The sequence below is a fragment of the Haliotis rufescens genome, unplaced genomic scaffold (assembly GCF_023055435.1).
Source record: "Haliotis rufescens isolate VD_foot unplaced genomic scaffold, xgHalRufe1.0.p SCAF_62, whole genome shotgun sequence".
Classification (NCBI taxonomy): Eukaryota; Metazoa; Mollusca; class Gastropoda; order Lepetellida; family Haliotidae; genus Haliotis; species Haliotis rufescens.
In genome coordinates, this window is record NW_025964353.1 from 785,672 (window position 1) to 800,989 (window position 15,318).

The 15,318-nt window shown below is 41.4% G+C and overlaps 1 protein-coding gene across 3 annotated transcripts in view; it reads left to right on the forward strand.

The window, feature by feature from the left end:
* LOC124114005 (TNFAIP3-interacting protein 1-like) overlaps window positions 1–9,850 on the forward strand; it is a 49,917-nt gene extending 40,067 nt beyond the window's left edge. For all 3 annotated transcript variants that reach the window (XM_046474518.2, XM_048386923.1, XM_046474519.2), the window contains 7 exons: window positions 1–147; window positions 622–705; window positions 1,249–1,462; window positions 1,985–2,131; window positions 3,310–3,359; window positions 4,025–4,137; window positions 4,511–9,850. In XM_046474518.2, the coding sequence (XP_046330474.2) occupies window positions 1–147; window positions 622–705; window positions 1,249–1,462; window positions 1,985–2,131; window positions 3,310–3,359; window positions 4,025–4,123 (741 nt within the window). In that variant the 3' untranslated portion in view covers window positions 4,124–4,137; window positions 4,511–9,850. The remainder of the gene's footprint in view (window positions 148–621; window positions 706–1,248; window positions 1,463–1,984; window positions 2,132–3,309; window positions 3,360–4,024; window positions 4,138–4,510) is intronic.
* The last annotated feature ends 5,468 nt before the right edge of the window (window positions 9,851–15,318 follow it).

Here is a 15,318-nt window from a genome sequence, read left to right on the forward strand (position 1 = left end):
CTGACTGTGTTCGAGGAAGATTTTGACCGCGAGAGACAAGACCGTGCTGCTGCCCAGTCTGCTAGGGATGACCTTCAGACTACGCTGGAGAAGGTCAGAGAAGAGAAGGAACCCCTCACGCGTCGAACCAAGTTCCTGGAACAAAAGGTATCACATTCAGCTTCATCTGGGTTGCTCTGTTAAGGAAACAGAAAATTTGTCATGTTGTATATTTTCTTGATGCACTGCTGGATTGAAAAGCACCGGTTATAATTTTCAGGGCTCTAAACCAGTTACTGATGCACATTTCATTTTCAAGTATCATTTAAGCAGGATTCATGAAACAAGAGAATATTTCACTCTCAGTTTAACACAGTTTCTGTTATTATTATATTTCTACACATAATTCCCAACCATTCTGAGCTAGGTTTCCTTCAGATTTACAAAGATATTGGATATTGAACTGTGTATCTGTGGGGAGACGCATATACTAGGACCCCAACCCTTCCCAATTTTCAATTCATTGTTTGCCTTTCTGATATGGATGCATATTTTAATTCATATTTGCGTTGTTTGCTGCTGACACTGCCGCAACTTTATGGTCATCTTCAGCACTGATGTAGTGGATGGTTTGTTTTTCAGCTGAAGAGTCACGAGGCGACAATGCAGCAGACCCTGCAGCGTAACGAGAGTCTGCAGACACAGCTCCGTGACCTCCAGAGTCAGGTAGGTCAAGGTCATGTAGGTCAGGGTCATGTAGGTCAGGTAGGTAAGCCCCCAACCTGCTACCACCATGATCACTGACTCATTCTTACATTTGAGATACAAGACAACATTCTCTTTTTCTGAATAATTAAAAACACTTAAGCACATTCCACTTAAGATATTACAAAATATTTGACAAAATATACCGATTGTTGAGTTAGTTCTTGACCTTGCTGGGTATACAGACATTTTACAACCAATTATAAATCACATGTTTTAGCATGCCATTGGAAGGTTTACATATTTTGAGTTTTATATGCAATGAAAAACCTGAATTATATTAATCAAAACATGCAGTCAATCATACTTGTAGTGATTACTAATTTTCATATCAAATTTCAAGTCCCAATTATCCTAATTCACAAATTATCTCTGCTGACATCTAAGAGTTTATTGGTTATATGAACAGTGGAGCTAATATTTTGTATTTTTTGTAATGAATTGGATATTTTTTATGGAGACATCACCCCGTCTGATATTCCTGGGGTTTTTTTCTGTCTCCAGAATCGGCGACTGCAGGAGAGCAGCCTCCCACAGTTCCAGGGGAATATGATGAACCATACATACCCACGCTACCAGAACCAGCCCACCTTCCAGAACATGCCCATGTACCCCAACACACCCATACAGGGCTTCTCACCCCACGGACAGATGGGCGGGGCAGGCTTCATGCCACAGTCACCCCAAGCATTCAACCATCCACAAATGAACATGAACAGTAAGATTATTAAACTAAACATGCTGACATTACTGACAAACTTTAAAAGTCACTAAAGACCTGTCTCTTCAAGCAAGCCTTTCTGACTAGATCCATCATGGTCTAAGTGATATTGAGCAGTTATAAATTTGAACATGCACCATACAATTTCTTAATTTAAGCTTTTCTTAAATATGGACCCGTGAATATATGGGTTAGAATAGGTCTTGATGCTTGCCAATGCTTGCCAAAAGAGGCGGCTATGCTTGTCGTAAGAGGTGTCTAACGGGATCAGGTGGTCAGGCTCGCCGACTTGGTTGATGCATTTCATCGATCCCAATTGCGTAGATTGATACTCATGTTGTCAATCACTCGATTGTCTTGTCCAGACCCGATTATTTTCGAAATGACGTCATGTGCCTGGACTGTTTTTGAGCGTGGCGTTAAACAACAAACAAAAAAATCAAAATCTTAAGTATGGCCCTGTTGAAAACAGTTTAGTTGGTTTAGGAATTTTGAAAGTATTGATTGCTCGATTCACAGATCCGGCATTCATGCAGTATGGCGCAGGGCCCCAGATGGGAGGTGTCCCGAACTCACCGGTCATCCAGAGTCAGTGGACATGTGACTTCTGCACCTTCTCCAACATCCCCAGCAGGACGGTGTGTGAGATGTGTGGCAAGATCAAGCGTGAGTGTGGAGTTGTAATACCTTGTTATTGTGGCTGTATCTAGCAACACTTGGAGACCTTGGTATATCCCAGTAAGGGGTCATGATATACAAGCTGGTGAATCTAGCAACACTTGGAGACCTTGGTATATCACAGTAAGGGATCATGATATACAAGCTGGTGAATCTAGCAACACTTGGAGACCTTGGTATATCACAGTAAGGGGTCATGATATACAAGCTGGTGAATCTAGCAACACTTGGAGACCTTGGTATATCACAGTAAGGGATCATGATATACAAGCTGGTGAATCTAGCAACACTTGGAGACCTTGGTATATCACAGTAAGGGGTCATGATATACAAGCTGGTGAATCTAGCAACACTTGGAGACCTTGGTATATCACAGTAAGGGGTCATGATATACAAGCTGGTGAATCTAGCAACACTTGGAGACCTTGGTATATCACAGTAAGGGGTCATGATATACAAGCTGGTGAATCTAGCAACACATGGAGACCTTGGTATATCCCAGTAAGGGATCATGATATACAAGCTGGTGAATCTAGCAACACTTGGAGACCTTGGTATATCCCAGTAAGGGGTCATGATATACAAGCTGGTGAATCTAGCAACACTTGGAGACCTTGGTATATCACAGTAAGGGATCATGATATACAAGCTGGTGAATCTAGCAACACTTGGAGACCTTGGTATATCACAGTAAGGGGGCATGATATATATACAACATTCAATGGTATTTTCAGGACATCAAGAATGTCTTCTGTGAATCCTTCTCAGGAAATAATCCTCACCCTCAAGGGGACCACTGAATGTTCAAGGGCTGCAAGGTTAACAACCGAGCATGTGATGACCTTCGGGCGGACCTTGAATAAACTTATTTCATGTCTTGAAGTGAATAATGAAAACGGTTATCAAACTCAATCACATTATATAAAATAGGACCTGCAGTAGAAACTGGTACTAGCCCTGCAAGTCAAACAAATACTCTCAAACATAAAGGTAGCCTTAGAATTAGCAGAAATTAATTAATTTTGAAGGTGTCTATATATTCATCCTCATTTGTAATTCTTCTGCTGTATCACACAGAATTACTGACATTCCATTTATGGCCTGTAACATGTTGTATGCACACTGTTGTACTCACACTGTTGTACTCACACTGTTGTACTCTACAGGTCAACAGCAGACGGGGTACGCCTCATCGGGAAATGCTTCTACTGAACCGGTATGTCACTTGGATATCATGAGGGTTGATGATCGTAGCTCCCATACTTAAACATAGGCTTACGGCAGTTGTAGCGCTAAGATGATCGTAGCTCCCATACTTAAACATAGGCTTACGGCAGTTGTAGCGCTAAGATGATCGTAGCTCCCATACTTAAACATAGGCTTACGGCAGTTGTAGCGCTAAGATGATCGTAGCTCCCATACTTTAACATAGGCTTACGGCAGTTGTAGCGCTAAGATGATCGTAGCTCCCATACTTAAACATAGGCTTACGACAGTCGTAGCGCTAAGATGATCGTAGCTCCCCTACTTTAACATAGGCTTACGACAGTCGTAGCGCTAAGATGATTGTAGCTCCCATACTTTAACATAGGCTTACGACAGTCGTAGCGCTAAGATGATCGTAGCTCCCATACTTCAACATAGGCTTACGACAGTCGTAGCGCTAAGATGATTGTAGCTCCCCTACTTTAACATAGGCTTACGACAGTCGTAACGCTAAGATGATCGTAGCTCCCATACTTTAACATAGGCTTACGACAGTCGTAGCACTACGATTGCTCTGTGGAACGGTGCCCTGCTTTGTAAAGTTGTCTTTGTGCCCTTGCAGTATAAGAGATAGTGTCTTCCTGCTGTGTATGATGGGATGTGTTTGTGTTTCAGGTGCTGATGTCCCGTGATGTGATCCACCCACCACCTCTGTCCAGAGGCCAAGACGTCCCGGACGAAAACGGAGACCTGGTCACCGATAATGGACTGTAATAGTGAACACTTCTGTAAGACAATGCTCCATGAAACCAAATCATAAAACTAATAGATAACCTTTAGATCAGTTGATGATACACACCATTCTATTCACTGGTACTGCCATGTTGTAAAGATGAATTGGCAACAAGGGAAAAGTCCAGTCCTGAGAACCATACTAAATGGCAATTGTGTTTATGTTGATATAAATATGTTAACTAAGGTTCAATGATAATAATATGAAACATAAGGTGTCAAATGGGATTGTAGGCAGGTTTCCAAGATGAATAAGAGGGATAAAAAGAGTGAAACACTGTTGTAATTTCTGTTGCCTATCAAGTTTCACAAATATCCGTGGCAGATATTCCCATAATTTCATCTAGCTGCTCTCCCTTTTATTTACAGGTTGAAGTGAAAACACTCCCTAGATGAGTTCTAGGCACTCCATTTACATAACTAAGTGGAGGCAGCACAGGGCATCCCCTGCACGTCCTCCTGCTGGCAAGTTTGGGGAAACACATGACAGAATATGACAGAGCCGAGCCAAGCCACAACCAGGGTGAACAACATCGCACCTCACCAGACGAATTGTGGATGAGAAGATGGAATATTTCTACGCTGCAGCACATCAGCTTACAGAAATACCAAGATGGATCAGCCATAACACAAATGGCCAGAACAGCCAGCCTGTTACCACAATCATCATCTTTCTGTGGTTAAGGAAATGCTGATCCGGAATAGGGCTCCAAGCTGGCTACACTGTATGTGCACACCATGAAGATGTGGGGCATACTCTCCCCAAGAGCTGATGTGTAAAGATCTTGCCCGGATCACTACACCCAGTTCAAGGGTCAGGAGTCTCGTGGTACGCTGGTGACTCAGGTGTAGCTTGTGAGGTGAAACGCAAGGGTTCTGTCATGATTTTCCCAAATTTTGTAACAGCCTTTCTTGCCCTCAGCTTTCTTATTTACCCACAACGTTTACTGATGACGGACAGTTAATTCGAAAGCTGACCGCAGAAGAAAGGCACGTTGGAATACACAAAGCCCCATGTGTACCACCAGCTTTTAATGAAGCTAAATCTTCCATATTTCTTAACTTTTTTGTTTGCTCAGGGATTTTTATTTCATTATATATGATTTTGATTATTAAGAGCAAAATGCTCCTCGGGGTAACTCATTAGTTTGTTCTATCAAAGTATGATTTTGTTAATGTAGTTCCTTTCTGTTCTATAGTTAGAATATCACAGGGTGACTATGATAACGTTGACAAATATTTCCCCATCAGACAAACAGGTGTTCAAGTTGTCAGTGTGTTAAGTATGTCTGTATAAACATGTACAACATGAGGTAGAGTTGGAGACTATAGCTCTCGTACAGAACGGGATTCCAACACTGAAATGCAAAAATGCTTGTGGCGAAATGTACAAAATGATGTTAATCTGTGTTCGTGAGAAACTAAAAACACAAACCTACTCATGGACAGAGATTGGTGTTATTCTGTATGATTCTTTCTGAGTATAGCTGATGCTTGTGTTTCCGATCCCAAACATTGTTGTTGATCTGTAGTCTCAGAGTCTGCCTTGTGTGTACAGCTTCATCAGGATGGCTTCATGCCCTGCATCATTTTGCATAGTTGAGTCGATGCACAGAAACGTTTTCTCGAAGGAATTATTTAATTTCTGGATTGATATTCCTCATGTAAGTCTGCTTAAAACTGTCATGGATAGAACCAAGCTGTTTTCATCTCTTCATCTTTCGCTGTACGTAGATGTACGTATATTCATGAAACATCAGTTCATATTTGAATACGAAGGAAGGCGATTTTGTTTACTATTTAACTGTTTATCATGTTTATCATACAGTTCAATGATATGTGAAGTAAAAGTTGAAATTGTATGACCAACATTATCGTATATACATTCATGAAGTATCTGGGTTTGACACTGATTCAAAGATCACAGGTGCTTGATGACAAAAGTATCATAATCAAGAGCCTGTGTGAGAACTTGCGTTGGAAGCCTTACTCCAGTCGATATAGATTTGTATGCTGTAGTTGCATATATGTTAACCATAAATTGATGAATGATGTGTGACTAGTGCCTTGATATTATAATACCACTATATGCTTGGTTCTTTCTGTTGATAATTCAAAGTAGCAACAATATCTCAAAATGAAACATTATTATCATGAAGCGACCTATTTAACTTAATAATATATATTCATAATAATTAATTCAATCCTGTTTTACTTCCCTTATATGCCCTTAATGTAAGATGTGGACTATTAAAGCCGATCATAACCACGCAGTACGTTGGCTATGAATGTATCTGGTGATCCCCACTTCTCTGATGTTTGTGTAGAATATTCTGTGTACAATGTTGTCATAGTCACCCATGGTAAAAGATGTCCATATTATTGTTTGAAATATTGCTAACAGAATTGTTCACTAGAATATCCCCCGGACTCTACAAGATAGCATGAAATGTTTGTTGATCTCAGAGTGTAATACAATATATTTCAAACAAAGCTGAATGTGAAATTTATACCCATTTTAAACAGTGGAACCATGTATGACCATGTTAAATGTAACTGATAACATACATATATACATGGTGACCTATGTGAAAGCAAACCCCAAACAGCATCCATTATTTTAAGTTGTTGACTCTACTTTTGTTGGACATGGATGCAATAATGTTTAGGGGCATACGTTCTGAGATGTGTAAGCAGATCATGCATGATTCACATCAAACTGAAGACAACAACAAACTGAAGACTGAAGAAATGAGTGTCAGCCTGCAATGCTGGACAACAGTGGACGTATACAACACTACATTCAGCGGGATAACGTTTCTCCCTGGTGTAGTCGCCTTTCAACAGATTGATACAGCTTGTGCGTTAAGTATCACTTTTAATTGCTGAACAAACTGCCAATTTAAACCCCTGAAGTTTCTGGTCAGTAAATGTTGAATTTCTATTGAATTCATTATGACAGGCAGACCAGGAAATTCTCACATTATTAAATGAAAATAAGTCCCATCACTGCCAAATATTTCAAAAGTTGAACAGGATGTATTGGTATTTTTGTTTGCCTTAATGCTGGATACAATCCTAGAAAGGAAGCTCTGTGATACATGAACATGTCAATCATAACCGGATTTACCCTAGTTTCGTGTCAGAGGACACTGAACTTGACGATGTCTACTACATTCATTAACAAGTATCAAGTATCAAGTTTCTTATGTTTGAAGAAAAACGTGTTGGATCACATGTGCCAGCTATGAGTGATGTTTAAACATCATGGTCTTATATAGATATTATTGGCTTCTTGTTGTGCAGTGCCATGTGAATTAACAAGATTTAATTGTCAATGTGGATTATTTAACCACTCTATTGTTGTGTATGTTGTAGTAAACTCCTTGTAGACAAGCTGGTTGCAGGATGACTCACTGGAGGCCTATAGCAACTTGTAGTTTGCACAGATGCATTTTCCTATTCTCTTTATTGCTTATATTAACAATCATTTATAAAGACAAGAGCTTACTTAGCATTTCAACTTTGTTATTCCACCAATTCAATGTTTCAGAACATTTGCTTGTACTTTTATTAATTGTATCTGGTTGATAAGAATAAAGAGGATGAAATCCATGTCAACTCTGTCTTCAGCTTCTTAGATGCCATGTAAAGAGCATTATTTAGCATCTCATTAGCACCTTCCTCATATGTCTCTGTCACAGGCTTTTGCCACAGTTTCAAGATTCAGTAGACAGGGAAAGAAAATGTACCTATGTCATGTTTTATGTCATGTCCGTTTTGTTTGCACAGGTGATAAACAGAGTATTTTTTGTGTCATGGGAAACTGGCTAATGATACACAGAGTTTCTTGTGTCAAGAGGAAACTGGCTAATGATACACAGAGTTTCTTGTGTCAAGTGGAAACTGGCTAATGATACACAGAGTTTCTTGTGTCAAGGGGAAACTGGCTAATGATACACAGAGTTTCTTGTGTCAAGGGGAAACTGGCTAATGATACACAGAGTTTCTTGTGTCAAGGGGGAACTGGCTAATGATACACAGAGTTTCTTGTGTCAAGGGGAAACTGGCTAATGATACACAGAGTTTCTTGTGTCAAGGGGAAACTGGCTAATGATACACAGAGTTTCTTGTGTCAAGGGGGAACTGGCTAATGATACACAGAGTTTCTTGTGTCAAGGGGAAACTGGCTAATGATACACAGAGTTTCTTGTGTCAAGGGGAAACTGGCTAATGATACACAGAGTTTCTTGTGTCAAGGGGAAACTGGCTAATGATACACAAGAGTTTCTTGTGTCAAGGGGAAACTGGCTAATGATACACAGAGTTTCTTGTGTCAAGGGGGAATTGGCTAATGATACACAGAGTTTCTTGTGTCAAGGGGAAACTGGCTAATGATACACAGAGTTTCTTGTGTCAAGGGGAAACTGGCTAATGATACACAGAGTTTCTTGTGTCAAGGGGAAACTGGCTAATGATACACAGAGTTTCTTGTGTCAAGGGGGAACTGGCTAATGATACACAGAGTTTCTTGTGTCAAGGGGAAACTGGCTAATGATACACAGAGTTTCTTGTATCATGGGAAACTAGCTTATGATAAATAGAGTTTCTTTTGTCATGGGAAACTGGCAAATGATAAACAGAGTTTCTTGTGTCATGGGAAACTGGCTAATGATAAACAGAGTTTCTGATGTCATGGGAAAATGGCTAATGATAAACAGAATTTCTTGTGTCATGGGGAAAATGGCAGATTCCGTCATTAAAGCAAATGTGTTCATTACCAGTGCAAATGAAACCGGCCTGACAGAGGGGAATATAAATATTGATAAGTAATTATTAAATTACTCTTTTTAAGTCTATCTGTATAACCTCTGTCCAGTTAGTCTTGATTTTTGTGACAGTTGTAATGCTTTTATTTGCAGTTTATCGTAATGCTTGTATTAGTTAGCATCAGGAAAATATGTTATATAATGAGTCGTTTTGAAAGAATTGTGTCATTTTGATTTGTTGGTGATGGTGTTTTTGTAAACACTTGTATCTGTGCCATTTCTCCCAAAAATAATTATCGAGATAAGCTACTTGGAAAAATTCAGATGGCACAATTCTTATTTATGTGATCAAGTCTGTGGCTTGAGGTCTTTGAAATATGCCAAAGATGACAGAAACAATCTCTCTTTATAGCAATTGAGATGTTTTGCATATAAACGGAAAGGTAGGTTATGTGCAGAAAAATACAAATCAAATATGACACAAGGTTTAGTGTAATATTCTTCAGATATAATTATGTTGTTTTAATTTCATATTATCAAATGACAAATGATGGGTTTGGAAGAAAACCCTTGTGCAATGCTTTGTCAAGTACAATTACTGCACTATGTTAACACTTTGAATGACCCTCACTACCTGAAATGTACAAAAAGAAAGTCATAATTTGACTTAAAACAAATGATTTGGGTGCTAAGTCAAATGTTTTGTTCTCAACTTGTAAGAGTTGATTTTGATATTTCTGAGATAATCCATTATTATTTGATAACCTTTCACAGAGTATACCTATTTACTCCATTGTGGAAATACTGATATAATTCGGTTTGGGAATGTTTATCAATATAAAAGGCATGTGGGTCTTCGTTTTGTCTGTTTGCAAACACTGTATACTGTTTATTCGTATTTATCGTATCAGTAATGAAAATAAAACCTTGTCCTTCCTTTTTTTGGTTATTGTGTTCTTTTTCAAATATAAAAAATCAATTCCAGAGAATAGCTAGTCTCAATGATCTGATGACACAGATTCTATTGGGCATTAAAGGCATACTTGCGATGAAAATTATATAAAAGGGAAAAAAATCACTAAATATCAGTGATGACACCGCATCTCGATTTTTTAGAAGTCTGCCAAACTGTATTTGATGTGAAAGTTTGCTGAATGAAAGATGGTTCCAAGCAATGTATAAGTATGCATACTTCTGGCTAATTACGGGGCGGTCGGGCGCCGAAGACCCGGGTTCGATTCCCGACATGGGTACAATGTGTGAAGCCCATGTATGGTGTCCCCCGCCGTGATATCGCTGGAATATTGCTAAAAGCGCTGTAAAACCATACTCACTCACTCACTCTGGCTAATTACTTATCTGAAGACACTGATGTTCTCATAAGAGTATGAACTCAGGCTATTAAGGAATCCCCTCCAATATACGATAGATGCATCCGTGGTCCAGTGGATAATGCGTCCGCCGGTGGTTTGATTCCTATCCGTGTGTATACCAAAGAGTGTTAAAAGTTGTCGGCTGTTACCCTGCCTGGCTGTTGGCATTAAGGGGATCAAACGAGACTGGTTGAGTTGAGCCCGTACACTGTGTCAGTGGGTGTTCGTGTTATGACTGTGGCATGTTATCACAGTGGGCTAGCACTATAAACCGGCTTTAGTCCAGACTAGTACAAGCAGGTACACACATCAAACGTGCATGTACGTTGCTGGTATGTAAGTGCTGTTAGTTTGAATGGTACCTTTTAACACCTTGTCACCTCACCTTTAAATATATAAGTTTAATCGAATAAAAATCGTTAAGAAGGCTTGTTTCCACATTATCTTTCCTGAATATATCTTGCCAAAGCTAACAATGTCTTTATGTGAAGAATTGTGTGGACTTACATTCAAGATCAAGATTAACCAGAGATTAAGTTCGTGAAAGAGGATGCAACCTCGGGAAATTCAGCTTTTATGGACGGACAACAAACAATTGTTATTGGTGTTGTATCATTAATATGAAATGTCAACACCCGATAATCATTTCTCCGCCGAAACAGATTCCATTGGGAGAAACAGGCAACATAGCGGTAAAACTCCTGTCAATGGGTAAGCATGTACTGTCCTACAGATAGCACCCAGGGATTTACACATTTGGCATAAAAAGGTTTGTTGCCTGACGCCACGCACCAGTACTCCTGCCATGCGACGACGGCCTGTAAACGAACAAGACTATCAAATGATGAATGAACCAGAAACTCCGGTGACGCGATAGTACATTTGCTGATTTTTAAAAAAACAACGAAAACGATATGTTTTAAATTACGATTGCTGTGTACAGAGACTTTGCTGCTTGTACTATTTAATAGTTTAATAAATATGTTCGTTTTGCAACAGTGTTGGTAGACAGGACTTTGGTGGCTTCCCACATGATGTTATGGTCTTGGTTCTTCAGGAAGTGGCGGATTTCAGGTCAAGTCTCCAAACCAATGACAGAGGTACAAGCAGCGTAAGTCCCAACCCCCGAGGATGTATATACCAGATCCCCTGCAACTCTGGCCATTTCCGAACACACCCTGAAGAACCAAGGCCATAACATCATGTGGGAAGCCACCAAAGTCCTGTCTACCAACAACAACAACTGGCGACAAAGGAAACTACAAGAAGCCATTGACATCAGGAGACACCAGCCAGCCATCAACCGTGACCAGGGAGCCTATCTGCCCAGTGCTTGGGATTATTGCTTTGATCCTTGTCGGTGTTTATTATCTAGCTGGCTTCCTTTTGCCCTTATTGATATTTCCATCAGTGCTAATTACCCCCGGCCTCCCGTTTGCCCATTGTCCATTGCCCATTACCAATCAATTATAATGTAAGGGCTACCAGTTGTCCATAACCATCAGCCCTAATTAATATTGGCATCTATTGTCTTTTGCTAATCACCCATCAGCGGCAATTATCTGTTGGCCTCCCCTGTTCGTTTCCACCTTTTGTTATCTTATTACTTTTGTTGTCCTAACATGCACATATACTATATATGCTCTCTGCAACTTAAAAGAAACGCCCGAACACGTAATACTATATTGCACACATTACCAGCATCACAGAACAACACTCCAATCCACACTAAATTGCAACAATCAAATGACACTAGCAACTGTACTGAAACTTAATGACTTAAAAACCTTTAAAGCACTAGGCATATATCTAATCAAATAGGCCTACTTGGTCGCTCACTCACTCACTCACTCACTCCATGGCAACATATTTAACCTTGAATCTGGTCAGAGCACATGATAGCTCTTCACCAGTGAAGGTAACCAAAGGAATGGAAGTGAATTCTTTAGTGTAAACATTTATAGCTATATTTCTATTAAGCTGCAATATATAAGAGTTCATATATATATTGTTAATGTGAAAGGTGAGCTTCAGTAACTATTGATAACTACAGTTGGTAATGCAGACAGACAGACAGACAGACGGTTTATTATAGTCTCACCTCATTACAATGATTTATACATACTTTTAAAATACAAAAATTTATATCTCAAATACATATCATATGTAAAAGTATACAAGTATAAAATGTAACTGCTACCCTATACAGGGTTACGAGAGACTTTTCATAAAAAGAGCATATTAAAATATAAATAAAAGGTACATAAACTACAACGCATATAAAAGTAAAACCATGAATTAAGAATTAAGGCAATCATATATCTGCAACAGCTTACAGCTTAAAATACAAAGTTCTGGATTCCAATTCCATGGTGTTGTTTTAATAGCTCAATAACTAGTAGGAATACTCGTACTCTCATCGAGTGGGACAAATCACTCTTGCAGGACTTGCTGTAACAATAATATGATTTGTCCTTTCGAATTTGTGGGTGTCGTGGGGTGGGTGGGGTGTTAACTTCTGATGACACTTAGTTTATTAGGGACAAATATGGAGAGATTTAGGTTAAGCGCGAACATGGATCAATGTCAGGTAAAATTACAAACTGAAACAATGGACCGTTTCTCACAGACATTTGCGACCTGTAGCGATTCAAAGACAGAAGATATCGCGAGTCTAGTGAGACCTGTGTGGTTGCAATGTTGTAGTGTGGCTGCTTGTGTGTCTTAATGTCACTCAGCCTGGGAGGTTGCAGTGTGGCTGTTTGTGTGTCTTAATGTCAGTCGGACTGGGAGGTTGCAGTGTCGCTGTTTGTGTGTCTTAATGTCATTCGGCCTGGGAGGTTGCAGTGTGGCTGCTTGTGTGTCTTAATGTCACTCGGCCTGGGAGGTTGCAGTGTCGCTGTTTGTGTGTCTTAATGTCACTCGGCCTGGGAGGTTGCAGTGTGGCTGCTTGTGTGTCTTAATGTCACTCGGCCTGGGAGGTTGCAGTGTCGCTGTTTGTGTGTCTTAATGTCACTCGGCCTGGGAGGTTGCAGTGTGGCTGCTTGTGTGTCTTAATGTCACTCGGCCTGGGAGGTTGCAGTGTCGCTGTTTGTGTGTCTTAATGTCACTCGGCCTGGGAGGTTGCAGTGTGGCTGCTTGTGTGTCTTAATGTCACTCGGCCTGGGAGGTTGCAGTGTCGCTGTTTGTGTGTCTTAATGTCACTCGGCCTGGGAGGTTGCAGTGTGGCTGCTTGTGTGTCTTAATGTCACTCGGCCTGGGAGGTTGCAGTGTCGCTGTTTGTGTGTCTTAATGTCACTCGGCCTGGGAGGTTGCAGTGTGGCTGCTTGTGTGTCTTAATGTCACTCGGCCTGGGAGGTTGCAGTGTGGCTGCTTGTGTGTCTTAATGTCACTCGACCTGGGAGGTTGCAGTGTGGCTGCTTGTGTGTCTTAATGTCACTCGGCCTGGGAAGTTGCAGTGTGGCTGCTTGTGTGTCTTAATGTCACTCGGCCTGGGAGGTTGCAGTGTGGCTGCTTGTGTGTCTTAATGTCACTCGGCCTGGGAGGTTGTAGTGTGGCTGCTTGTGTGTCTTAATGTCAGTCGGCCTGGGAGGTTGCAGTGTGGCTGCTTGTGTGTCTTAATGTCACTCGGCCTGGGAGGTTGCAGTGTGGCTGTTTGTGTGTCTTAATGTCAGTCGGCCTGGGAGGTTGCAGTGTGGCTGTTTGTGTGTCTTAATGTCAGTCGGCCTGGGAGGTTGCAGTGTGGCTGCTTGTGTGTCTTAATGTCACGGCCTGGTTGGTTGCAATATGGCTGCTTATGTGTCTTAATGTCACTCGGCCTGGGAGGTTGCAGTGTGGCTGCTTGTGTGTCTTAATGTCAGTCGGCCTGGGAGGTTGCAGTGTGGCTGCTTGTGTGTCTTAATGTCACGGCCTGGTTGGTTGCAATATGGCTGCTTATGTGTCTTAATGTCACTCGGCCTGGGAGGTTGCAGTGTGGCTGTTTGTGTGTCTTAATGTCAATCGGCCTGGGAGGTTGCAGTGTGGCTGTTTGTGTGTCTTTATGTCACTCAACCTGGGAGGTTGCAGTGTGGCTGTTTGTGTGTCTTAATGTCACTCGGCCTGGGAGGTTGCAGTGTGGCTGCTTGTGTGTCTTAATGTCACGGCCTGGTTGGTTGCAATATGGCTGCTTATGTGTCTTAATGTCAGTCGGCCTGGGAGGTTGCAGTGTGGCTGTTTGTGTGTTTTAATGTCAGTCGGCCTGGGAGGTTGCAGTGTGGCTGCTTGTGTGTCTTAATGTCACTCGGCCTGGTTGGTTGCAATATGGCTGCTTATGTGTCTTAATGTCACTCGGCCTGGGAGGTTGCAGTGTGGCTGTTTGTGTGTCTTAATGTCAATCGGCCTGGGAGGTTGCAGTGTGGCTGTTTGTGTGTCTTTATGTCACTCAACCTGGGAGGTTGCAGTGTGGCTGTTTGTGTGTCTTAATGTCACTCGGCCTGGGAGGTTGCAGTGTGGCTGCTTGTGTGTCTTAATGTCACGGTCTGGTTGGTTGCAATATGGCTGCTTATGTGTCTTAATGTCAGTCGGCCTGGGAGGTTGCAGTGTGGCTGTTTGTGTGTTTTAATGTCAGTCGGCCTGGGAGGTTGCAGTGTGGCTGCTTGTGTGTCTTAATGTCACTCGGCCTGGTTGGTTGCAATATGGCTGCTTATGTGTCTTAATGTCACTCGGCCTGGGAGGTTGCAGTGTGGCTGTTTGTGTGTCTTAATGTCAGTCGGCCTGGGAGGTTGCAGTGTGGCTGCTTGTGTGTCTTAATGTCACTGCCTGGTTGGTTGCAATATGGCTGCTTATGTGTCTTAATGTCACTCGGCCTGGGAGGTTGCAGTGTGGCTGTTTGTGTGTCTTAATGTCAGTCGGCCTGGGAGGTTGCAGTGTGGCTGCTTGTGTGTCTTTATGTCACTCAACCTGGGAGGTTGCAGTGTGGCTGTTTGTGTGTCTTAATGTCAGTCGGCCTGGGAGGTTGCAGTGTGGCTGCTTGTGTGTCTTAATGTCACTCGACCTG